The sequence below is a fragment of the Saccostrea cucullata genome, unplaced genomic scaffold, assembly GCF_032062105.1.
Source record: "Saccostrea cucullata isolate Sc308-1 unplaced genomic scaffold, CSIRO_AGI_Scuc_v1 ctg6747, whole genome shotgun sequence".
In the NCBI taxonomy this organism is placed as follows: Eukaryota; Metazoa; Mollusca; class Bivalvia; order Ostreida; family Ostreidae; genus Saccostrea; species Saccostrea cuccullata.
In genome coordinates, this window is record NW_026928688.1 from 2,820 (window position 1) to 27,571 (window position 24,752).

The 24,752-nt window shown below is 34.4% G+C and overlaps 1 protein-coding gene and 2 long non-coding RNA genes across 5 annotated transcripts; 2 read left to right on the forward strand and 1 right to left on the reverse strand.

Moving 5' to 3' along the window:
- Positions 1–4,471: 4,471 nt before the first annotated feature.
- Positions 4,472–8,184, reverse strand: LOC134278449 (uncharacterized). Of its 3 annotated transcripts, XR_009994449.1 has the most exons (6): positions 8,049–8,184; positions 7,759–7,864; positions 7,403–7,530; positions 6,619–6,724; positions 6,263–6,390; positions 4,472–5,534 (listed from the first exon to the last, which is right to left on the reverse strand). It is a non-coding gene; the product is annotated as an uncharacterized LOC134278449 (long non-coding RNA). The 3 variants fall into 3 exon arrangements; XR_009994450.1 differs by lacking the exon at positions 8,049–8,184 and having other exon boundaries at positions 7,331–7,530; positions 7,759–8,038; XR_009994448.1 differs by lacking the exon at positions 8,049–8,184 and having other exon boundaries at positions 7,759–8,032.
- A 235-nt stretch (positions 8,185–8,419) lies between these two features.
- LOC134278451 (uncharacterized) lies at positions 8,420–9,539 on the forward strand. Its single transcript, XR_009994451.1, has 3 exons — positions 8,420–8,559; positions 8,999–9,093; positions 9,238–9,539. It is a non-coding gene; the product is annotated as an uncharacterized LOC134278451 (long non-coding RNA).
- Positions 9,540–22,123: 12,584 nt separating this feature from the next.
- Positions 22,124–23,749, forward strand: LOC134278448 (uncharacterized). The gene has a single exon (XM_062760768.1). It carries the CDS (start codon positions 22,124–22,126, stop codon positions 23,747–23,749), a length of 1,626 nt encoding a protein of 541 aa, XP_062616752.1.
- The last annotated feature ends 1,003 nt before the right edge of the window (positions 23,750–24,752 follow it).

A 24,752-nucleotide genomic window follows, 5' to 3' on the forward strand; every position in this document is an offset into this window, starting at 1 on the left:
AAGTAAATTTCATTAAAGGTGCTCCAAAAAGCAAGGTCATCTTTGTATTAACTTTACAAAAAGTAAAGGTGAAAAGGTAACCTTTACTTACAGGAAAAGATAATTAAATATAACCTTTCACCTTTAATGCCATATTAAAGTTCATTAAATACACATATTTTATAAAAGTCTTATTTAAATGCTGACTATTGTTTAATACACTTATTCTTTGGATTTTCACAGTTAGTTAAAGAATCTAATCTAGTGGGGACCCAGAATTTTAAGACAAATGTCAAAGATATTTTTTTTATTATCTTGTATCCATTTCCAGTTGAAATTAGTATTAGAAATGGTCATCTACAGAATCAAACACTCGACTCATCATTATTTGACAGACTACACCTCAAATAATACAACAACTATGCTGTAAGCCAGGTTAGCTTAGTTGGAGCAGCTGGCGTTTATTTTGATACATATCTAACATACATTACATTGAATGTGAAACAATAAAGCACTGGAATGCATTTGTAAAATATTTTACCTGTAATAAATTATACCCCTATCACAGACATTAAACATAGGTAATCAGAGATTACAGAGCTCACCTCAACGAATGTTGTCTTTAAGTAAGGCAAAGTCACACAATTAACCAACAAAAAGTGCACATTCCAAAAATGAAAATATTTAAGCAATTTTGATCTGATACTTAGATGAGAGTTTTCATGATACAGAGGAATGTAAAAAACAATTTTATAATTACATATCCAGCTATATTTTCTTTAATTTTTTTGAGAAATGACTTTTGGGGAAAAAAACACATTCTATTGGGAAAAAAGGTACCTTTTTTGAATTGGGAATGGGGCCCATAAACGGCCCCAATTATAGAGAATCGAGAGCCCTGTCATCTCTTGATGCAACATTTGTGCAAGTTTGGATTATACAATGTTATATAAGCCTTATAGTTTTTTGGTAATAGACCTGCACCCATAACTTTTACCTGGTCTATTATCTGAAAAATGTATATCGAATTCAGCATCTGAAGCAAGTCCGTTAGTGTACATCCTAAGATGTATCGTCCATGCAAGTTTGCTCATTATAGGGCTCATAGTAAATTGGAAATGAAACATGCATCAAAAACTAACATTTTCACTCATCCACAAAAACTAGGTCAGATTCAGCATCTGAAGCAAGCCTGGTAGTATGCATCCTTAGATGTATCGTCCATGCAAATTTGGTCATTAAAGAACTCATAGTTACTTGGAAATGAATCACACACCAAAAACTTTAACCTGTTCACTCAACCAGAAAATGTAGGTCGAATTCAGCATCCGAAGCAAGCCTGGTAGTATGCATCCTTAGATGTATCGTCCATGCAAATTTGGTCATTAAAGAACTCATAGTTACTTGGAAATGAATCACGCACCAAAAACTTTAACCTATTGTAGTATGCATCTTTAGATGTATCATCCATGCAAGTTTATTCAACATAGGGCTTATAGTTACTTGGAAATGAAACCTGCACCAAAAACTTTAACCTGTTCACTCAACCGGAAAATGATGGTCAGATTCAGCATCCGAAGCAAGCCTGGTAGTATGCATCCTTAGATGTATCATCCATGCAAGTTTGGTCAACATAGGGCTTATAGTTACTTGGAAATGAAACCTCACCAAAAACTGCACCAAAAATGTTAACCTGCTCCAAAAACATTAACCTGGTTATTCCTTTGCTGAAATTGCAGCATCTGAAACTTTGACTGGTACAATGAACTACACTAGAACCATCTTCAATGCATGTCTAATCAATATAGGACATAGAAGTACTTAAAAAGAAAACTGCTCCAAAAACTTAACCTGGGACGCCGACGCCGACACTGACACCGACGCCGACACCGAGGGTATTACATAAGCTCCCCCAACTTCGTTGAGGTGAGCTAAAAACCGCCCAGGCAAAAACCATAGATGGTTAACTATGGAAAACATGTGTCCGTCGCTATGTGAATAATGTCTCAAGAGAGAATGCCGGACGTGCATTCAGTGCAATAGTTAAAAATGCACGAACACCCTATAATATTTGCATGTATGAAAAAATCCAAATTAAAATACCAGGTACATTATTACAGTTTTGTTATTTCCATTACCAGTATATTTATACAAATATGATATATATTATATATAAAGCAAAAAAAAAATGTGTGTGTATTGAAGAGCACTGGCTTAGAATGATCTGAACACCTTACTAAATACTCATTTCTCATTGGCCTTCCTTTGGCCACGCCCACATATACAACCAAAACCATTAATATACGTTCCTCTCATACAATGTGTTCCCGCTCTACTACGAAACACGGGAAAAAATATTATCTGCACCAGGATTGCCTACAACTCACTGAATTGGATGGCATAGATTTTTCATATGTACATTGATATTAATGATTTATTAATTAATAATATAACAATGGGGAAAAATGGCATATTGATAATTTTCATTTTCCAAGCAAAAATGATCTAAAATATTCTGTATTTTGGCTTCTCATCAATGATGAGTCAGATATACAGCACAAACAATATCCAGTTATAACCTTGAATATAAACATTATATTGAGCTATCTTTGACTTTTGTTTTCCTTTATACATTCAGATACATGTGAGACAAAATAAAAAAAAATACAGATGATAAGTATAAATTTCACATATCTGCTCATGAAATGGAGGTCCCATTTCACTTTAAAATATAATACCGGTACAATATTATTTATTCTTTATGGTGCATGTACATATATGAAATAAACTTTGCAGTTTAAATTGAATTTAAAATGTGAAAAAATTACATAAAAGGCTATTTAATTTGCGCTTACATACAGGCTAATAACATCTTCAACTTGTAATGCAAAATGATGCATTTTACATATTCACAAACACAAAAAATGGTGAAAAATCTATTAGAATATATGTGAGGAAGCAGTTTGCAAAATGCATGAGATCATGTATGAATCCAGCTTCACCCAGTGAGCCTGTCTGTGCTTGACTTAGTTTAGATTATGTTTTTTATGTCTGTGGTATGTATATGTTAGTGTGTTTGCATATGTGTCCAGCTTCACACATTTTCATGTATGTGCTCGACTTCACACGCCTTGGAAAATATGTAATAGGTTGTGGCAGATGCATGTGTATTTGTGTATGTGTCCAGCTTCACACATTTTCATGTATGTGCTCGACTTCACACACCTTGGAAAATATGTAATAGGTTGTGGCAGATGCATATGTATTTGTGTATGTGTCCAGCTTCACACATTTTCATGTATGTGCTCGACTTCACACACCTTGGAAAATATGTAATAGGTTATGGTAGATGCATGTTTGCATGTATCAAGATATACGCATTTTCATGTGTGTGCTCGATTTACATGTCATCAATGTAAAATATGTAAACATGGTGGTGTAAAACATTTACAAGTGTATGATGCACACAGAGAAAAAAAGTTCTGTGTGTTTTGTTCTGCAAGAATGATTGTATAAATAAACTACAAATATGTCCTGTTGAGAAATTGACAATCATAATAAGTAACATATTCATTTTATATAACTGTACTGAAAATTACACATCCAGTTTAAATTACTCTACTGAAAATTAAATTTGTGCAAAAACTCTCTGGCTGAATAACATTCAAAATCATGAATGCTTGCATGTTCATCTATAAATCTTAAAGATATTTCCTAGTTAGTTTGTAGCGCCACACCGAGCGGTCTTACAACACATTTCATAATGTCAGTTTGCATGAATAAATTAATTTATCCTTGTTCCTCATATCTTGAAAATAGATGCCGAAATTCTAGTCTACAGTTTACTTACACAGCACATCAAAAATAGAAACATTCAGGAAAAATAATTCACAAAAAATAAATTCAGATAAAACTAGAAAACTGACCAGTCAGCAAGGGCCCCGCCATGAGGTAGAATTATAAGGGTGCAGCTTATGGAATGATTTAAGAAATACATGTATATGACAAATAAGAAACAGCAACCATATTCTTAAAATTTCAAGAAAATTCCCGAATATCCAAAAACCTGTAAATAATATCCTTGTATTTATTTTACATAAGGCAGTAAAGAACAACTCAACACCGAATGTATATCTAAATAATAGTGAAGCTTTTGTTATATAAAATGCCAGCCTTCAATTAATGCAAATACATATCATGAAGGCTTGACCTTAACTTCAAAACAAACAGCAGTTGCAGACAAAGGTTTTCATTAATCTTAAAGTGACAGATAAAGATAAGCCTTCTAAATTTTCTGCAGCAGGCTAGATAATTAATCCCAAGGGATTAATTGTACTTCTCTCTCATCATTTTCTTCTTCATTTTTAATAAGAACTTTTTCAGTAATGATAGAATGATCGAGGTTTTTATCCAACTGCCTTAAAAATTAATAATATTCTTGAATTTTCAAATAAATAAAAACAAATAAAAATAAAAAATATATCCTCTTTAATCTATTTCTTCTTTTTAGAAGTCAATGAAATTAGAACTCATCGTGTAGGCTATTTCAACAAAAATAAAGTAAAAACATTTATACTTCAATCCACATTTCATGGTGTTCATAGCATTCCAAATGGACTTAACTTCAAAACAAACTTCATTTGCAGACAGAGGTGGTAATTAATCTCAATGTGACAGATAAAGATAATGCTTTGGATTTTCTTCAGGAGGAAAGCTAATTAATCCCAAGGGGCTCATTCATTGCAGTATTCAGTTTACAACATTTTCAGAAGTTATCTCTCTTTCCCAATTCATTCTTGTATAAAGTTAAGGAATCTACCCCACCACCCCTGCTCCAAACCAGAGGGCATAGAGAAACAAACATAGCATCAAAATATGTCTTTTTGCCTACTGAACTACCATACCAAATTTGAACTTAATTTGGCTACCATAAAAAAGTTATTAGGAAAAAACAGAAAATTTGTGGACGGAAGAATGACAGACGGACAGACAGACGGACAGACAGACAGACAGAGTGATTACTATAGGGCACCCGCAAATCCTTGCGGGGCCCTAACAATCACATGTACATATAAATTCAAGAAATATTATGTAATAGTCCAAGTAAGTGAGTAACTTTATCTATATCTAACAGTTCTATCTACTAAGTCTTCTATATTTCCATCTTCCTATCTTATTCTAAAATTCTGTCGCACTATATATATACTCAAGATCCGTTCCTGACGATCAGGAGCACATTTCCAGATCCTTAAAATCAGGAGTCAATACACAGGTCATTACGATCAGTAGGGGGGTTAGATAAGAGGGGGCGATTAATATACAGATAAGATTTATAGCACAAGTGTAGATGATAATGTGTGAACAATTAAGTAATGAAGAGTGATTTACAGATAAGATATTTTAAATCGTTACAAGTTTACATATTCTTGATCATATCATTGTTAAGAGTATATATTCTTGATCATGGCATCTGTATTGGATTCCCCTCTCTGACATCTTTTCTTGTTCACCAATTAGTTCAACAGTCATCTAGGTACTCAGGTGTTGTACAAGTCCTAATAATAATCATTTTAAAAATTATAATGAAAAACAATACAATTTTTAAAGAGGTTTTCATTACTTCTATTGAAATTAAAGCACAAGCTTTTGAAGACATACTTAAGTAACTTACTTATGTATAACTAAACATAATGGAAATTTAGACATTGCGACTCAATGTCAAACATATGATAGTGATACATCTGTAATATCCATGAAACTTACTGAGATACTTAAAATGTTTGTGGCGTGCTTTCACTAAGCTATGCAATAAATAAACATTTCTTGATTACATGTTGAAGTCCAAGGCTTAAAAAAAAATAAGTTTGTTTCCTGTAACATTCCCAAAATATCAAGGGTCGGTAGGTCGGATTTTTTTTTTCTTATGGATGGTGAAACATCCCAAGACTGAAAATACCAGGTGTTATATTTACAGTGGACACCCAACATGGCATCCAAAATGGCTGCCGAGCAGCATAAAATGAACTTCAGAAAGTTGTAGGGGGAAACTGTTGTTACAATAATGATTACTCTTTATATTCAAGGTAAATGTACGCTAAGTTGACATATTTTATGTCTCAAATTAAGCTACAAGCTATTGTTTTAATTTAATAAATGGAATCAGCTGATTGATCAAACAAAGTTTTGCCATTTGTCAGGGGAAAAAAATCCACCCAGGAATAATTTGAATGGGTCGGTCGGGTTACAGGAAACAAACATAATTTTTTTTAGGCCCAATCCTCACCTGACTTGCACATTCATATGGATTGGTTCTATGCTGATAATCCCTTTCAACAATCTTCATCACAACATCTGAAAGTCACCCATCTTCAAAATTAAATCTGCCGTTCACCTCATATGTATATAGACTCCCTGTACAAATGCATGGAAAATAAAATTTTGAATAAAAAATGAATTATCTCTTCACCAAACCCGACTTCTTTAAAAAATATGAGAAAATAATTTAAATACTTTTCTTAAGATAAAATCATGTAGTGAGTATCCAGCAATGGTGAAAAAAAGTTATCTCTAGAATTTTACATTTATATTGAATGAAAAATGCATTGTTCCCTCTACTTAAAAAAACTCAAAAGACATTACCTAAAATGGAAATAAGGTACAACTGTGACTGGTGTCTCAGGCACAACCAATAAACACAAGACCTTTCCATCCTTAGCAGCATGCATTAGCTCCACATTCCTTTTTTCTACAAAAAATATACAATGAAAATTAACAAAAAAAAATGAGAGCGAAGAGTGTTACATGTACTTGGGGGAACAGAGGAAGGAATTTTGAAGTCAGATTAATTATAGCGAGCGCAGCAAGCGTCGCGAAGCGACGCTCGTAACTGTGAGCTCTAACGACAACGCCTGGGTGAAGAGAAAATTCGGACTACTGCACATTCATTCTTTAGAATTTTTTGCTGCAGTAATTTTGACCCACAATGCATCACTTAGCAAAGTTGCGTTCTCGCGAGAATGACGGCAAATGTTCAACAAAAAGTTTACTCGCCTTGATTAAATGGATACATATTAAAGATTAATTGTAAATGTAACTTTTTTCATTAACTTTCAGCACTGTTCAGTTTTTCTTAGTATTTGTAACTTACATACGTCATCTGACGTCAGAGTTCTAGACGCACCAAATGTCACATGCGGTTTGACGAGCCCGATCTAAATTAAAACAATAGAAGAGTTTGCGCTCGCTCTAACGGTCGCACCGTCAACATATTATTTCTGCCAGTGTTGGGACGGATAAATTTCGGAAATAAAATGAAACGAATTATTCGCAACAAATAAGACACATGTATTACCTTGCAGTCACCATTGCACATAATCATTATGTATAAACATTTCTTGATTACACGTTGAAGTCCAATCCTCACCTGACTTGCACATTCATATGGATTGGTTCTATGTTGATAATCCCTTTCAACAATCTTCATCACAACATCTGAAAGTCACCCATCTTCAAAATTAAATCTGCCGCTCACCTCATATGTATATAGACTCCCTGTACAAATGCATGGAAAATAAAATTTTGAATAAAAAATGAATTATCTCTTTACCATACCCGGCCTCTTTAAAAAATGTGAGAAAATAATTTAAATACTTTTCTTTAGATAAAATCATGTAGTGACTATCCAGCAATGTTGAAAAAAAATTATCTCTAGAATTTTACATTTATATTGAATGAAAAATGCATTGTTTCCTCTACTTAAAAAAACTCAAAAGACATTACCTAAAATGGAAATAAGGTACAACTGTGACTGGTGTCTCAGGCACCACCAATAAACACAAGACCTTTCCATCCTTAGCAGCATGCATTAGCTCCACATTCCTTTTTTCTACAAAAAATATACAATGAAAATTAAAAAAAAAAATGAGAGCGAAGAGTGTTACATGTACTTGGGGGAACAGAGGAAGGAATTTTGAAGTCAGATTAACTATATTTCTGCAAGTGTTGGGACGGATAAATTTCCATAATAAAATGAAACGAATTATTCGCGACAAATAAGACACATGTATTACCTTGCAGTCACCGTCGCACATAACGTATACATACAACTGACAACATCCCAAATCCCTTTCTTTGTTGTTTACTTGGCGGAATTTTCTTTGCATTCTAGACTGGTTCCCTGTTCTGGTTCCTATACGTTGCCGTGAATAAGTCCTACGTTTATTGGTTTTGTTTACAAGCTTCAATATCTATAAAATCTCCCGCACATTTACAGTCTGTATTGTAAACTATTAAAACATACTTTACACACAATTTTCAGCTCAGTATTATGTTATCCTCTTCATTCAAATAATATGTAAACTCTTCTCGAATGTAAAACGAACGATCTACTCTGATAAGTAACCCAAATATGGCACTGTGTATTCGGCTGAATAGCCAATCATTTCAAATCAAGTGGAGAGGGTCTGCATCGCTATTTTGACGAAGTTTGCAACCTGTGGTAATTTTTTGAAACCTCATCTAGATTTAAGGAGATTCTTGTCTTGACAACTGCTCGAACTCCCGGATTGGCATGCACTGCAGGTTAGTTTACGATTTCCAACCGTTTTCACTTTCAGCATACATCAGTACATTGTGCATAAATGTAGTGAAACAAAACTTCGCTGTATATGTTATTTACTGCCAGAATGTTAAATTAGTATTTTGATAATTTGGGGATTAAATGTTTATGGGTTTCAGTTTATTCTGTAAAGGTGTATGTCTCTGGAATATTAAACAAGACAAAGAAAAACAATTCTGGAGTGGGACTAAAATGAGTAGTTAAAACCGAGCCGGGCCGGGAATTTGAAACTGAAACCGGGTTTTTGCTAATTACTGAGAATATACACAATCAGTTGTCATAAAACTTAGTTACAGATGTATTTATGCTTTGGTTGAGAGTTTCAACTCCGAAATCGACAAATAAGTTTATTTTATTTATAACATTTTGTATTTTAATTGTGTCCATTTTGTTAAAATACAGGTTGAGTGAAATCAGTATGCAGATTGTTGAAGGGAAAACATTGAGACGGGGCAAGGAAGATGACAAAACATGATTGAGGATCCCGAAGTTTTTTGGTACAAGCACATTTTTAAAAAATCAAATAATAAGTATCGTGAAATGTTACTTGAACAAACATTTACATTATTTAGTGCTTGACTTGCTCGGGAGTCATTATTGTCAAATGTATTTGTATAAAATGTTCAATTTCTTTTGTATAGGCTCAAGCTACTCAGCCTACCATGAGAAAATTAAAAGATCTGCCATGAAGAAGAGGAGGGTTCTCAAGTTTCATATTATAGATGGCAAGTATTGTTTATATATGGATTTAATTTTAAAGTATTCTTGATAAAGAAAGGGTGTTTGGCAGTTCATAGCTATTAACTTTGATTGCATTGTGTATGAGTTTTCAAAATCAATTCATTCTTTGGTGACCGTGTGCTTCAAACTCATAATTTTTAATAAAAATATTAACTATATATTTGTCCAGGTGTATAAAATGTTAATCACTGTATGAATTCTATTTCAGCCTGATTGTCGTCTTCAATTTGATGGATCTCACCCAAAGTCCTTTTACTGTTCCATATCAGGAAAAAGTTCATGAGCAGAATAACGCTATTTGGGAAAAAGGTACATATATCCTAAACCATAACTTGAGTATGATTCTGTACACATGTACAGCTAAGCTAAATATGTAGCACTATTTTGTTCTTTTTGTAAACTGACTACTGAGTAGTCAGGAAAACCTATCATTTCCTTATGTATCAGGGATTTATTCTTTGATTGTGATAAGTACCCTTAAAAAGTACATAATTCTCTAATTGTAATTTTAGGGATAAGGCCATCCTTAAAAAATTTTATTTTTGCAGTAATGCGCCTCGTCATTTTAGGTGTGAGTAGGTAGGTAGGCTTTTTATACGCCCGTCTTAAGACGGGACGTATTATGTTATAGGCTTCGTGTCCGTCCGTCCGTCTGTCTAGCTGTCCGTCTGTCCATTCCTGTCCGGCTCATAACTTCAATACTAATAGGCCTAGGATTATCAAACTTTGTCAACTGATACTTCTTGGGTAGACGGTGTGTCGCGCACAAAAAGTAGGTCGCTCTGACCTTTAATTAAGATGCTATGGCCAAATATGGAAAAATCCTGTCCGGCTCATAACTAGTAAACTATTAGACCTAGAACTATCAAACTTGGCAAATGTATACATCTTGGGTAGAAGGTGTGTCGCGACCTATTTCAAGATCACTGTGACCTTTAATTTAAGTGAAATTTTTTAAAAAACTAAGTCTTTTAAATTTTGAATTTCATAATCCTAAAAAATGCAAATTTTTAGTCGTATCCTTATTAAAAAAGTGTTAAATCAAGAAAATACTTATTTTTTTCAGCATATACTTAACAGCAATCTATAACAGATATTATGTATGTTAAGAGAAATCCCATGTCTCCCATGAGTGTAATTATCAAGCACTGGTCAAGAGTTTTGATAACAGAAAATTGCATGTCAAATTAGAGAGAAATTAATGAGTTTAGTGTGAGGAGCAAACTGGAGACCATCGGTGTTATCTATGTGCCTTTGGGAATTGGGCAGATGGGTAAGCCTGTTGGATTAAGAATAGCTCTTGTTGGCTAGCCTAAGTTTTAAAATGATTTTGATGAAAAGTTATTAACACTAATTTGATATTGCATTATAAACTAATCTAATATTATATAATATTATTAATTTAAAAAACTAATTTCATAGGGGTGGAATCAGCATGTCCATTTTCCACAGAAATTGCATATTTAAACCTTTCTGACATTAAATGTTAAAAAAAAAAATCATTGAGTATTTTAAATGTTTTAAAAATATTTTATGGTAGATAGTGCAGATTCATTCATCTATAGTAATGAGAAGACAAGCATCCAGTCAAAGATTAATTAATGAGTTCAATTTAGGAAGGCTAGCTAGCATCTTCTTATCTGTGTCCTTTGAGAATTAGACAGAAGAACTGCTGGTCAGTTTAAATAGCATATGTCATTTGATGGCCCAGCCTTTTATTTTCAAAATTAATTTGGTTTAAATTAAGTTGTTAAGACTTAAATTTGATATTGTTTAATATGATGAGCATTTGACAATTAAGGTCTAATACAACCAGTACAGAAATCTATCAATGATGTAATTTGTTATAATTAATGCCTACACCACAGGGGATATCGATGGATAAACAAATATTTTAAGGAATAGAAAAAATCATGGAAATTTTAGAATCAAGGTTTACATGATTTTCTTGCACTCTAAACTGTTTAAGTTAATTGTAATTTTTTGACGGGCGTATCATGCTGTGGCGTGGCACTTTATATTTTTTTTTGAGGCAAAATGTCAGAAATAAATTTCAATTATATAGAGGTATTAACTGTGTCTTCGATTTCACCTTACTAATCAAACACGAAAATTAAAGCATTCTAAATGAATTCAATCTTTTATTGCTCAAATATTAGAACACATCAGACACAGTTCTTTTTTTAAAAACGGCGTAGGTGCAATGGAGATGTAAAAAAATATTAATCGGATAAAAACGGAAAATGGATACGAAAAAAAAGAAGAAAGATTTTGAACCCACAAAAAAAATCCAGTAGGGTGGATTTTGGTGAGTCGGTCGCGTTACCGCAAAAAAACATTTTTTTAAGGATGGCCTAAGGCTTTTTGTGATAAGGGATACATGACCTAACCCATTGATTCTTCATATAATATGTCAATAATAAGAGGTCCACTCATCTTATTAAATTAATATAATTTTTAGCTCACCTGAGCCGAAGGCTCAAGTGAGCTTTTCTGATCACATTTTGTCCGTCGTCCGTTCGTCTGTAAACTTTTCACATTTTCGACTTCTTCTCAAGAACCAATGGGCCAATTTTAACCAAACGTGGTACAAAGCATCCTTGGGTGAGGGGGAGTTTAAATTGTAAAAATGAAGGGCCAAGTCCCCTTACAAGGGGAGATAATCAAGAAAAGACAAAAATAGGGTGGGGTCATTAAAAAATCTTCTTCTCAAGAACCACTGGGCCAGGAAAGCTGAAACTTATGTGGAAGCATCCTTGGGTAGTGTAAATATTAAATTGTTAAAAACATGACCCCCGGAGGTAGGACGGGGCCACAATAGGGTATCCAAATTTTACATAGAAATATATAGAACAAATATTTAAAAATCTTCTTCTCAAGGACCACTGGGCTAGGAAAGCTGAAACTTATGTGGAAGCATCCTTGGGTAGTGTAGATATTAAATTGTTAAAATCATGACCCCCGGGGGTAGGGCGAGCCACAATAGGGAATCCAAGTTTTACATAGAAATATATAGAACAAATCTTTAAAAATCTTCTTCTCAAGAACCACTGGGCCTCAAAAGCTGAAACTCATATGGAAGCATCCTCGGGTAGTGTAGATATTAAATTGTTAAAATCATGACCCCCAGGGGTAGGGCGGGGCCACAATAGGAAATCCAAGTTTTACATAGAAATATTTAGAACAAATCTTTTTAGAATCTTCTTCTCAAGAACCATTGGGCCAGGAAAGCTGAAACTTATGTGGAAGCATCCTTGGGTAGTGTAGATATTAAGTTGTTTAAAAAATCATGACCCCCCGGGGGTAGGGCGGGGCCACAATAGGGAATCCAAGTTTTACATAGAAATATATGGAATAAATATTTAAATATCTTCTTCTCAAGAACCACTGGGCCAGGAAAGCTGAAACTTATGTGGAAGCATTCTTGGGTAGTGTAGATATTAAATTGTTAAAATCTTGACCCCCGGGGGTAGGGCGGGGCCACAATAGGGAATCCAAGTTTTACATAGAAATATATAGAACAAATCTTTTTAGAATCTTCTTCTCAAGAACCACTGGGCCAGAAAAGCTGAAACTTGTGTTGAAGCATCTTCGGGTAGTTTAGAATCTTAGGTATTAAAATCATAAAAAGGAAGAGGGTAGTGGGGTACGATAGGTATAGTAAGAGGAGAAATCTGGTAAAGAACTGCATCACCCAAGTTACTCAGGTGAGCAATGTGGCCCATGGGCCTCTTATTTTTTTTAAGGTTAAAGGTCATGTATGAACTTTTTATTTATTAATTAGGTTGTGCATTATTTTTAGTTTTATTAATCATGGTATTGTGAATTCTGATAACAGATGCCTTTGAAAATATTCATACTTATGCATAGCACTGAAAATATACTTATAGATTTTTTTTCTTTTAGGAAAAGCATTAGAAGAATGCCTGCATGGGAAGAAAAGTTTTGGACTCTGAAAAGGGAGATGTGACAAATACATTTTGAAAGTTATTGATTTCCACTGAAACCAATATCCACAAGAAAGAGGAACATAGTAGTTTTATGTTGATTCACAGCTTTAAATTCAAGAATGTACAGTTGGTTTTATTATAGAACATGTCACGTACGAAAAACATTTTTGTGAAATGTACCCTGTCTTCGATACTTATTTATGTGTATGTGATTTGCTAATAGGATGTGGGCAACATATACTGTCAAGAATCTTGATGTTTTTGATCTTATGTTTGTAAAAAAAATAGTAATAAACAAAGTTAAAGTTAACTTTTTGTTACTTTGTATATATTAATTATGATGTCCAGACTTCCGCAGTATCGACTTGGAAGAAAAATCTTATTTATAAATTGCATAAGGCTTTATTCACTAGAATGGAAAACAGAAATTATTAACTTTTGTGGTAATTAAAGATGGTATTTAATTAAATTTAAGATCTGTAATTATCAGATTTAATATATCCTAAATATGGTGTTTAATGGTTGTAAATATTAACTTTACCTTTTTGTAAAGTCAAGACAATGTGGGACATTACATCATATTTAAGTGCATGTAAAGTTAATGTAAAGGTTACCTTTTCCAACTTTGACTTTTTTCAGAAAAGCCAATTAAAGGCATTGTAAATAATAAATTTACATTATCTTCACTTGTTTTGTAAAGCCGAATTTTCATGCAGTGAATAGGTGTTAGACTGGAATTTGTTAATTATCAAATTCGTTTTCAACACTTGCAATACGTTCCAATATGACTGAGGCAACAATTTGCTTATCTGATTCGGACAAGTTTTCATTCTTTTCATGAATTTTATCCTTACATTGGACGCATTCGAGTCTTTTGCATTTGCGCTTTGGACATCTCGAGAGTCCATCTGCATTTCCATGCATTGAGCCTTTTCTGTGTTTTATTTCAAAGTCATACGTATCAAGGAATGATCATGATATCCACCGGGATAACATTCCCTTCGTTTCTTCGAAATTCTTTAACCATTGTAAAGCTGAATGATCGGTATGAAGAATAAAATGTGTTCCAAACATAATGCTTAAATTGTTTAACGAATATAACAACTGCGAGCAACTCGCGATATGTTGTTCAATATTTGATTTGAGCTTTCGAAAGGGTTTTGCGTCCATAAGCTATTACTTTCTCTTCTGTTTTGTACTTGTGATAGTACCGCGTCAACACCAATTGCACTTGCATCGGTATCCAAAAAAAAAATTGTTCTTCCGGGTCCGGATATGTGAATATTGGAGCTTCCGTTAACAGTGATTTAAGCGTCTGGAAAGCATTTCGATTTCCTTTGTCCATTGAAATGATCTATTTTTTTTAGTAAGCTTTGTTAAGGGATACATGTAAGCGATCAAAGAAAAGTTATTTATGAATTTGCGGTTGTAGGACGCAAGTCCTAAGAAGATTCGAACTTCTGATATATTTTTAGGTATTGGCCACTTCTGGATAGCGGCAATTTAGTCCGGATCGCATTTTATGCCATCAGCCGAAACAACATGGCCAAGAAATGAAACTTCTTTTTTAAAGAACACAGATTTCTTTGGTTTTAATTTCAGATAAACCTTTCTGAACCGATCAATTACGGAACCTAAATTGTTTGGAGTTTCTTGGAAAGTTTTTGAAATACCATTACATCGTCTTAGTAGACTAGGCATTTTTCCCATTGAAGTCCGCACAACACGGCTTCCATCAAACGTTGGAATGTTGCGGGACTATTAGAAAGTCCAAAAGGCATGACAATGTCAGCAGTAAGTAAACATAATAGTTAATTTAGTTTAATTGGATTTTTATGACTAACATTCTTGAACCCCTGAACCCTTAAACTTAAAATAACACATTAATTTTACACTGAAGTCATTTACCTCTTCAAATCTTAAAATTTATAGTAAGAAAAAAAGTTTTTGTTTAAGGGGAGAAAAACTTTCTTGCTGAATTTTAAGATGTTATGAAAAAGAAAAAGAAAGAAAATACAAAAGAGCTTTTTTTAAATTCTTTTTTTCTTTCATATCCTCAACCCTTCTAAAGAGTAGAAATTTATGCATAACAAAAATAAATAACTACAATATATAAACTACAATCATTTACTTACAAAAATCAGTTTAGAATTTTCATCGGGTTCGAGATTCAGAGTTCTTTATATGGCGTTGAACATGCGATGTTGAACATGTCGTTTCTTCACTTCTTTTTCTTCTCTTTTGTCCGATTTGTTAGCACTGAAGGATATGCATTGAACGATGTCTGTCATGTGTATAGTGGGAGGTGTATGTGGAGGGGTGTATGATGGTTGTCTTGAAAGCATTTACATCAGATTTAATTTCTTCGATTACGATGCCTTCTTAGATCTTGGCATGTGCCAGGTTGATGTAGAGTACATGTATTTAGAAAACACCCCCTTACATGCAAACTGATGCCTCAGTACGTAAAGGTAACTAAAGATGTTACGTTTTATTTGGGAGAAGAAGAGGTGAAATGTGTAAGTATTCATCAGATTTCATTAACGTTGATTATAGATAGTTTTCGATAGGCCTAAATTTAGCGAAAGTTACCTCCCGTTGGTCGCCATATTGGAGGTCGACACAGTTATTTTCCCTCTTTGTCTTACCAAGTTTAAGACGTTGTAGCAGATATATTTGGTGGAAAATCTTAACTATTTTTTTTTTTAATAAATAAGGCTTCCAAAAATTTATATATTTCAGAAAAATAATGATTTCTAATTCAAAATATCAAATACAAAAATTTTAAATTGGTTGAACAATGAAGGAATATGAGCAATTGGACCTCCTGTTTGTTCAAATCATGACCCCCGGAGCAAGGGTGGGGCCAAAATGGCCGACCCAAGTTTTACATAGGAATATATAGGAAAAATCTTTAAAAAAAAATTTCTCCAGAACCACTGGGCTTGGGAAGATTAAGGGGGATGTATGGCCACTTTTAGTGCAGTGAGAGCAAAATGTAAACATTTCTTCAAATGGCTAAAATACATTATATTTTGATCAAATTTTAAGTCTTTTTGATAAAGATACAATAAATATGCATAACCGAATGCATGTTGTGCATATATAATCTATACTTTTGCAGAAAAATGCTTTTGATATGCTCCTTAGAACTGCGCAGCTACAGAATTCAGCAGACCCTTAAAAAATCCAAAAAAATATGCAAACTGTGCATTAATGTTCTCTCTACAACCATTTGTTGAGAACATGTTTAAATTTTGCACTTTTAAATGATAATTTCAAGTTCAAAACAAGGTACCATTGTCTTCAAAAAGAGTGTAAAGAACCATGAAAGTAGTTCATGGTAGCAGCACGTGGTCTATTTTTAGCACAGAATCTTGTTTTCCAGACCTCTTCTTAATATGGAGGGGCATAACAATCTTTAAATGTAGAAGAGAATTACAGTTGCAAAATATTCCAAATAATATATTAACGCTTTTAAAAGAGGAAGGTGTTATAGTGTGGCTTGAAGTAATTTATTTAGTATTATTATCGAACAGTTGTTATAAAGTTTACGTATTGATAAAAAAAAATTTAAACTCTTTGATTCCAGGTACGGAAAAATGAGCACCATCAAAGTTAAAAATTAAGAGTTAGTAAGTTTGCCAAAGATAAATTATATTATCTATTAAAATTTAATTATCTACAATAAAACACAAAGAAATTAGACACATAAAATTGATACGAATGACCTTGTTTTAGTACCTACTAGTACGAAGCGTTATCAAAAATTTCGCGAAAAATCTCTTTATCTACAAAACCACAGTTCAGATTAGATAGCCAAACACAAGTTCTATATATAGCATATGCTGAAGTTTTTATCCTTGTTTGTGATGTCAATCTGAAAATGACGTCATTATTCAGGTACTTTTGGCGAAAAATGGTTGTCTCAGTGGAACTCGTGGAACATGTATATCTTAGAAATGCCTTTGAAGTAGCGTATGGTTAAATATGATACTTGTTATGTTGCCCGGTGAAAGCAAGTTTGAAAAGGGATGTGTTTTTAATAAAGCAATATGCTATCAAAGACCTTCAATTACAATTTTACACTTTGAAAAATACTTGAATATATCAACAATAATATAAATATCAAATACCTAAGATATTGTTTACTTTTGGATCACCCCTCGTATGCTGTGTCAAATAAACATGCATTTATAATTTCATTACAGAGGAGCAACAGTTGAAAAGGCATGAAATCATTCAGAGTGGGTTAGGAGATTTAATGAATAAATTTTTTTTCTATTTGCCCATATTTTCAAATTTACAATTTTACAAAGTAAAAAGAAACAAGTAAATTCAAAGAATTGTGGTCCCCCGCTTTCGGTGTCTTTGTGGGCGAAATATTATTTTTTAGGTTCAAGGTCAAAAGGTCCAAGTTATTGGTATCACATGTAAAGTCTTGCCACAAAGAATATAAATATTTAAAATATGATAGTCCTTGTTTGTACCGTTCAAAAGTTGTGACCAAGGTTAAAGTTTTTAAAAAGTAGTTTAAACTCCAAGGTCAAAGGGTCAAAGTTCTTGGTATGCAATGAAAGGCCGTCTCACAGGGATTACATATGTGAAGTACGAAAGCCCTAGCTCTTACCGTTTAAAAGTTATGGTCAAGGTTAAAGTTTTTCAGAAGTACGTAAATCTCTAAGGTCAAGGTTAAAAGGTCAAAGTTGTTGGTATCCAATGAAAGGTCTTGTCACAAAGAATACATAAGTGAAATATAAAAGTCCTTGAATCTACTGTTCAAAAGTTGTGACCAATGTTATAATTCTTAAAAAGTAGTTAAAACTCCAAGGTCAAGGTCAAAAGGATAAAGTTCTTAGTATCCAAATGAAAGGTCTTTTTACAAGAATAACTTATGTGAAGTATAAAAGCCATAGCCCTTACCGTTCAAAAATTATGGTCAAGGTTATAGTTTTTTCATAAGTACGCAAGATTTCCAAGGTCAAGGTCAAAAGGTCAATGTTGTTGGTATCCAATGAAAGGTCTTGTCCCAAAGAATAAATATTTGAAATATGAAAGTCCTAGTACCTACCATTCAAAAGTTATGGCCAAAGTAAATGTTTGGAAATTTTGAGTAAAAGTTGGTCAAACTCCAAGGTCAAGGTCAAAAGGTCAAATTTGGTGGTACCCAAAGAAAGGTCTTATCACAAGGAATACACATATGAAATATGAAAATCATAGCACCAGTAAATCATAAGTTATGGGCAAGGTTAAAGTTTTTGTGACGGACAGACTGACGGACAGACGAATGAGATTTAATGTCCCCTCGCTTTCGCGAAAGCGGGGGACACAAATCAACCTATAAACATCTTTAAAAAGATGTTTGGTGGTCCTCCCAACTCAGGGAAAAATTATTGGGTCCGTATTTATAGGTGAGAAAAAAAATCCTTAAAATTTAAACAGAATTGTTGACGGAAGAAAAAGAAAAAAATATCGTGTAATGGAATGTTAAAAAAAAGTCGGGCCATTTCTAGGCAGTAGATCGGGAGAGAGGGCAACCAAATATTTTTTTAACAAGTGGTATTATAAGGCCAGTACATGTTCCATCACATACTTAGTAATGCAATTTTTTAAAATCTTTGACACTATTTTGAAAAACAAACATAGGATTTTCGGGGGAGGGGGGGGGGGGTTAGCACTCACTTTTTTTGCGATGATAGACATAGCAATAATGCAATGGACCTTTCTTTGCAAACATTGTGCTCGCTTCTAAATTTCCTAGAAACAACTCATTATATTTTATCAAGATTCGTATGTTCAATGAGCGAGAGCTTACAACGTTGTCAACATAATGAGACATGATGCGTTTGTGTGTCCAAACATTACTCCATACAATGTGTGGGTCATTGCAAAGATTCTAGCTATTTATGTGAGGTGCCTGAAGGATATCCTATAACTGCCTATTTTTTCTATCTAACTTCTAAACAAAATAGACATATGTACCAACTTTTCTCACTGGCTGCCAGCACTGTTTTTCGCTCCTGTTTATTTGTGCTTTTGGGGATTTAAATTGCTTATTTTTGGATTTATTGTGCTGGAATTTGATGTGGAGAACCTATCCAAACACTAGTGGGTGTGATTTTTTTTGTGTGTTGTGCATATTTTTTAGGATAATGTCATTTTATTTTTGACAATAGGACTAAATACCTGTGCTATTTTTAGGTCACCTGAGTAAACTCAGGTGACCTATTGCTATCTGTTTTCGTCCGTCGTCGTTCGTCGTCCGTCGTTCGTCGTGCGTTAACATTTGAACATTTTCACCTTCTTCTCTGCAACCACTGAACCAATTTCAACAAAATTTGGTACAAAATATCTATGGGTGAAGGGGAACAAAAATTGTGAATTTCATGATCCCTGCCCCCCTGGGGCCTGAGGGAAGGGGCCAAAACCACTAAAATTAGTGCAATCTTTAAAAATCTTCTTCTTTACTCCTGGACATCAAGCAGTCAAACTGTTTGCATGATTGTAATCAGCAATGAGTCCTCTACCAAAATTGTGAAATTCATGGCCCTGGGGTCAGGGGTTCTAGTGCTAGGGTGGGGCTAAATAAGTAGGTAGTGAAAATGCATTATTTCTTTGAAAATCTTCTTCTCTGCTCCTGGGTATTAAATAAACCAACTAAGTACATAGTTATGATGAGCAAGAGTGCCTCTACCAAAATTGTGAATTTTATAGCCCCAGGGTCAGGGGTTCTGGTGTTAGGGCGGGGCTCTATTGATTATATAGTGAAAATACATTAATTCTTTGAAAATCTTGTTCTCTGCTCCTGGGTATTAAATAAACTAACTAAGTACATAGTTATGATAAGCAAGAGTGCCTCTACCAAAATTGTGAATTTTTATGGCCCTAGGGTCAGGGGTTCTTGTTTTAGGGTGGGGCTCTAATATAGTGAAATGTATGAATTCCTTGAACATCTTATCCTTTGCTCTTGGTTAATATGCTAATGATCTAATTACATATCTAACGCCAGGATTTATTTTATTTTCAGTTTTACAAACCCTCCGCTCAAGGTTTTGAACTTTTAGAAAAAAATAAAACAATTTTTTTCTTTCCGATGTCAAATTTGAGTCGGGATCGAGATTTCAAATTTACGAACTCGCACTTCCGGTTTTTAGATGAAACCGCGGGTAAATAAAGCTAGATCCAAGAATTTAGCATGGTTTAGTGTAAAATTCATCGATAAGAGTGCCATTCAAAATGTTTCACCCGTTCAAAGGACAAATTAAATGCTGACGACTTTGTTGCACAGTGACATGCTGGTGAGATAATTATGTATTCGTTTCAAAAGTAACTGTAAATTATTTTCCTCCCCCAGGTTTTAAACTGCCCGTGGTAGCTATTGCATATTCCCAGGGACATTGTTTAGGTCTCTGTTATAGCTTACAGTCTAAGCATCATTCTTCAGAAAATGGTTGCTTATGCATCAGATGTAATGAATAAAACTATGGGAGAAGTGAAGTCCATTTGAGGAAGAAATAAACAATAACCTGAAGTGAAGAAATAAAAAAAAAAATTCAACTATTAAAAGGCAAGAATATACAAATATATGTAGTATCATTTGTGTCAGCCAGAAAAATTATTTTACACTTAATTGAAAAAATCTACTCCCCAATACTTCCTGTCTGTTTTAATGATAGGAATTATAATTTTAGGCATCAAATAAATTTTAGAACAATGTATACACATTCACCTAACACATATTAAGAAAATGAAGATGTATTGAAAGACTTTTAAAGAATTGAATTTTTAAAATATATTTTGATCAACATCACAAAATTTATATAACTGGCCTAAACTGGCAGATGATGAAATAAGCAATTAAATGTTCTACTTTCCTATTTGTAAGCATTATGTGTCCAGTGGTAAGGAGCCTATTAAGATAGCATAAAAAAGAATGTACAAATGTTAATAATTGATTTATCAAAAAAATTTATTTCTTTTTCCTTCGGGACTTTTTTATTCTCATGTTCATAACTAAACCTAAACATAAAAAAATGCTGGCCTTATAATGAAGAAAAGGTCCTCTTTCAAATTAGATAATTTCAGGGCTGCTGGGTCAGGGGTACCAAGGGGGTACTTTGACTAAAAATATTTAAATTAATGCTTTGAAATCTGCCCTTTGATAAGCAATGGTGCCTCTTTCAAAATTCGTGAATTTCATGGCTTTTGGCTTAAAACACTACCCAAATACACCAAATACAATCGCTGGAAAGTTGTTACATGATACTCAGGTGACCTATAAGGCCCGTGGGCCTCTTGTTAGTATCGTGGCCAATGTGTGTTCAGTCAGGTAGAAAGAATAAGACAGTGTACTCCAGGAGTGAACTTTTCAACATGTGTCACAAAGGTAGGGTATATCTGGACACAAAGTGAACACAAGATCTGGGCCTCTACTGGGTACATGTGAACCACGAGAGGTAAACGCAGTGGTGCCAGAAAACAGTGACAAATTGCAAGACGTGTTACTGTGCATGAAAATTCTGATAGTATTTCTAGGAGACAATATATACCAGCCAACCTTATCAAAATAACATCAAAAAGTCAAAGACCTATTGCCCCCTGTGCAAAACCTGTGGTTCTTTATACTCTAAACTGTAGATCAGTGAGAAATAAGACCGATTCCATCTGTGATCTTATAATATCAAATGATATTGACCTACTTGCATTAACAGAAACCTGGCTCGGGGACTCTGATCAGTGCATCATATCAGAACTCTTGCCGGATGGGTACAAATTTATTCATAAAGCGAGAAATAATGGTCGAGGTGGCGGAGTAGCCCTCGTTTACAAGAGCACCATGGATGTTAAAGCTGTGAGTAGAGAAGATACATTTACACACTTTGAATACCTGGAATGCGTCATTAACTTCACTCGCCTACGTATCATATACCGACCTCCTCCATCTAAGAAGAACCAGCTAAGGAATTCTGTCTTTTTCGACGAATGGTCCCACTTTCTGGACAGTGTGGTGGTTGATCACAGGGAATTAATTATAACTGGTGACCTCAATTTCCATTTAGATAATGTGCAGGATCCTGAGGGTGTCAAATTTCTAAGGATCTTAGATGATCATGGATTGGTTCAGCACGTGAAGGAATCAACACATTCTGGAGGCCATATTCTGGATGTGGTGATATTGAGGGATAGCAGCTCTGTCCTATATGGTGAACCGTGTGTAACAGACTCAGGGCTATACGACAAGAATGGTAACCCTGCTGGTGACCATCTAGCCATCTGCTCAAAACTCACACTATCCAAGCCGGCAAGGGAGCGTAAGTCTATTAAATTTAGAAAATTAAGGGATATTGTAATCAGTGACCTAAGCGATTCAATCCGCTCTTCTTTCGAATTACAGAAAGGCGAAAATTCGGTGGAAAAATCTGTGAATCTATGTAATACAACACTTCAAAACATTCTAGATTCTCTTGCACCTGTACAATCAAAAGTGATTACCATTCGTCCTGACTGTCCATGGTACACCAGTGAGCTAAGAGCTGCTAAGAGGGAGAGGAGAAAGGCAGAGAGACAAATGCGTAGAACTGATTTGACTGTCCACAGGGAAATCTACCGCAGTCATTGTACCCAGGTATCTAAACTTGCTATTCACTGTAAGAGGAGTTACTATTCAAGCAAAATTGTGGAGATGGGCAAGGATCAGAAACAACTGTATCGCCTTACAAACAGACTTATGGGAGCCAAGTCCGATGTTGTATTACCGGCACATCAATGTGAAGAAATGCTGGCCAACTCCTTCGGAGAATTCTTCCAGACTACGATTCAGAAGATAAGAAATGAACTGTGTAATGGTAGTAAGATAGGCTTTGATCCACTACAGGATGATAATGAGTTTACTGGTGTTCACCTGCATACCTTTGAACCTGCATCTCAAGACCAGATCCGTGCCATAATCTTGTCAGCATCTCCTAAGTCCTGTGAACTTGATCCCATGCCATCATTCTTGCTGAAATCTTGCCTTGATAGTTGCCTTGCTATGGTAACAGACATTATAAATCATTCCCTAAATCAGTCTGTTGTTCCATCATCCTTTAAGCAGGCTGTTGTTCGTCCTCTCATCAAGAAAACCGGCTTAGATCCAGAGGAGTACCGCAACTACAGACCTGTCTCAAACCTTTCCTTCCTCTCCAAAATTCTCGAAAAAGTTGTTGCTAAACGTCTTGATCATCACTTAGAGTCAAATTACCTTCATGACAATGTACAATCAGCATATCGCCCATGTCACTCTACTGAAACAGCTTTACTTAGAGTCCATCACGATATTGTTGCAGCTCTAGATTCTGGTTCATGTGTGGCATTAATTATGTTAGACCTATCTGCAGCTTTTGATGTCATCGACCACTCCATTCTGATAAATCGACTAGAAATTGGTTTTGGCATATCTGGCTCGGCCCTCGCATACACATAAAATTGCTATTGGATCTTCTTTTTCCAGGGACTACCATCTTAGATGTGGTGTACCACAAGGATCTGTGTTGGGTCCAAGGTTATATTCCATTTTTTCCAGACCTATTGTTAACATATGTTCCAAAAACAACATACACCATCATTGTTATGCTGATGATACCCAAGCTTATCTGGTCTTTAAACCCAGGAACAACTGGAATAATACCGCTTTGAGACTCGAAACATGCCTGGAAGAAATCAAGCAGTGGATGTGTTCCAACATGCTAAAACTAAACCAGGACAAAACAGAATTTATAGTTTTTACTCCGAAACAACAACTCAAGGAGTCTCCATCCTACCATCTGAACTTTAGCGACACCATCGTGAGAGAGGCGACCAGTGTAAAGAACCTCGGGGTGTGGTTTGATAAGTCTCTTAGCATGCAAATGCAAATTTCCTCAGTGTCTCGTGCATGCTATTACCAGCTTAGGAACAATGGGAGAATACGTCCATTGATTACAGAGGATGCCTGCAAGACCCTGGTCTGTTCTCTGGTGAAATCTAGGCTCGACTATGCCAACGCTCTCCTCTATGGCATAAATACAACCGAAATAGCCAAAGAACCACGAACGATAGTATTGTTCTCCCGCCTAGCTCTAAGTCAATTTTCAAAAGTTAACATATTTGAATGATTTTCAGAATTTTTATAGATATTTAGATGAATTTTCATAAAACGTTACTTTTTTTGAGATACCAAAGAAAGATAACTCTATAATTATGGTAAAACTTGAATATTTCACTATAGAAATCAATGGAAAACGGAAAATATTTTTAAAACATCTTTCCCCCCCATGAAACAAAAATTTCTTTTTACAAGTAATATAGACTGTCATTTTACAAATTTATGCCAAAGCTTTTTGTGTTTCACGGGGGGGGGAACATATGTTTATAGACAAAAAACGAAAAAAAAGTTGATTTTTCACCAATTTTAAAGCTATTTACAACTAAATAATTGTATTTTAATA

Bases quoted from the DNA above. Each gene is read 5' to 3' on its own strand.
- LOC134278448 (XM_062760768.1), top strand. From the start codon at position 22,124: ATGGATGTTAAAGCTGTGAGTAGAGAAGATACATTTACACACTTTGAA.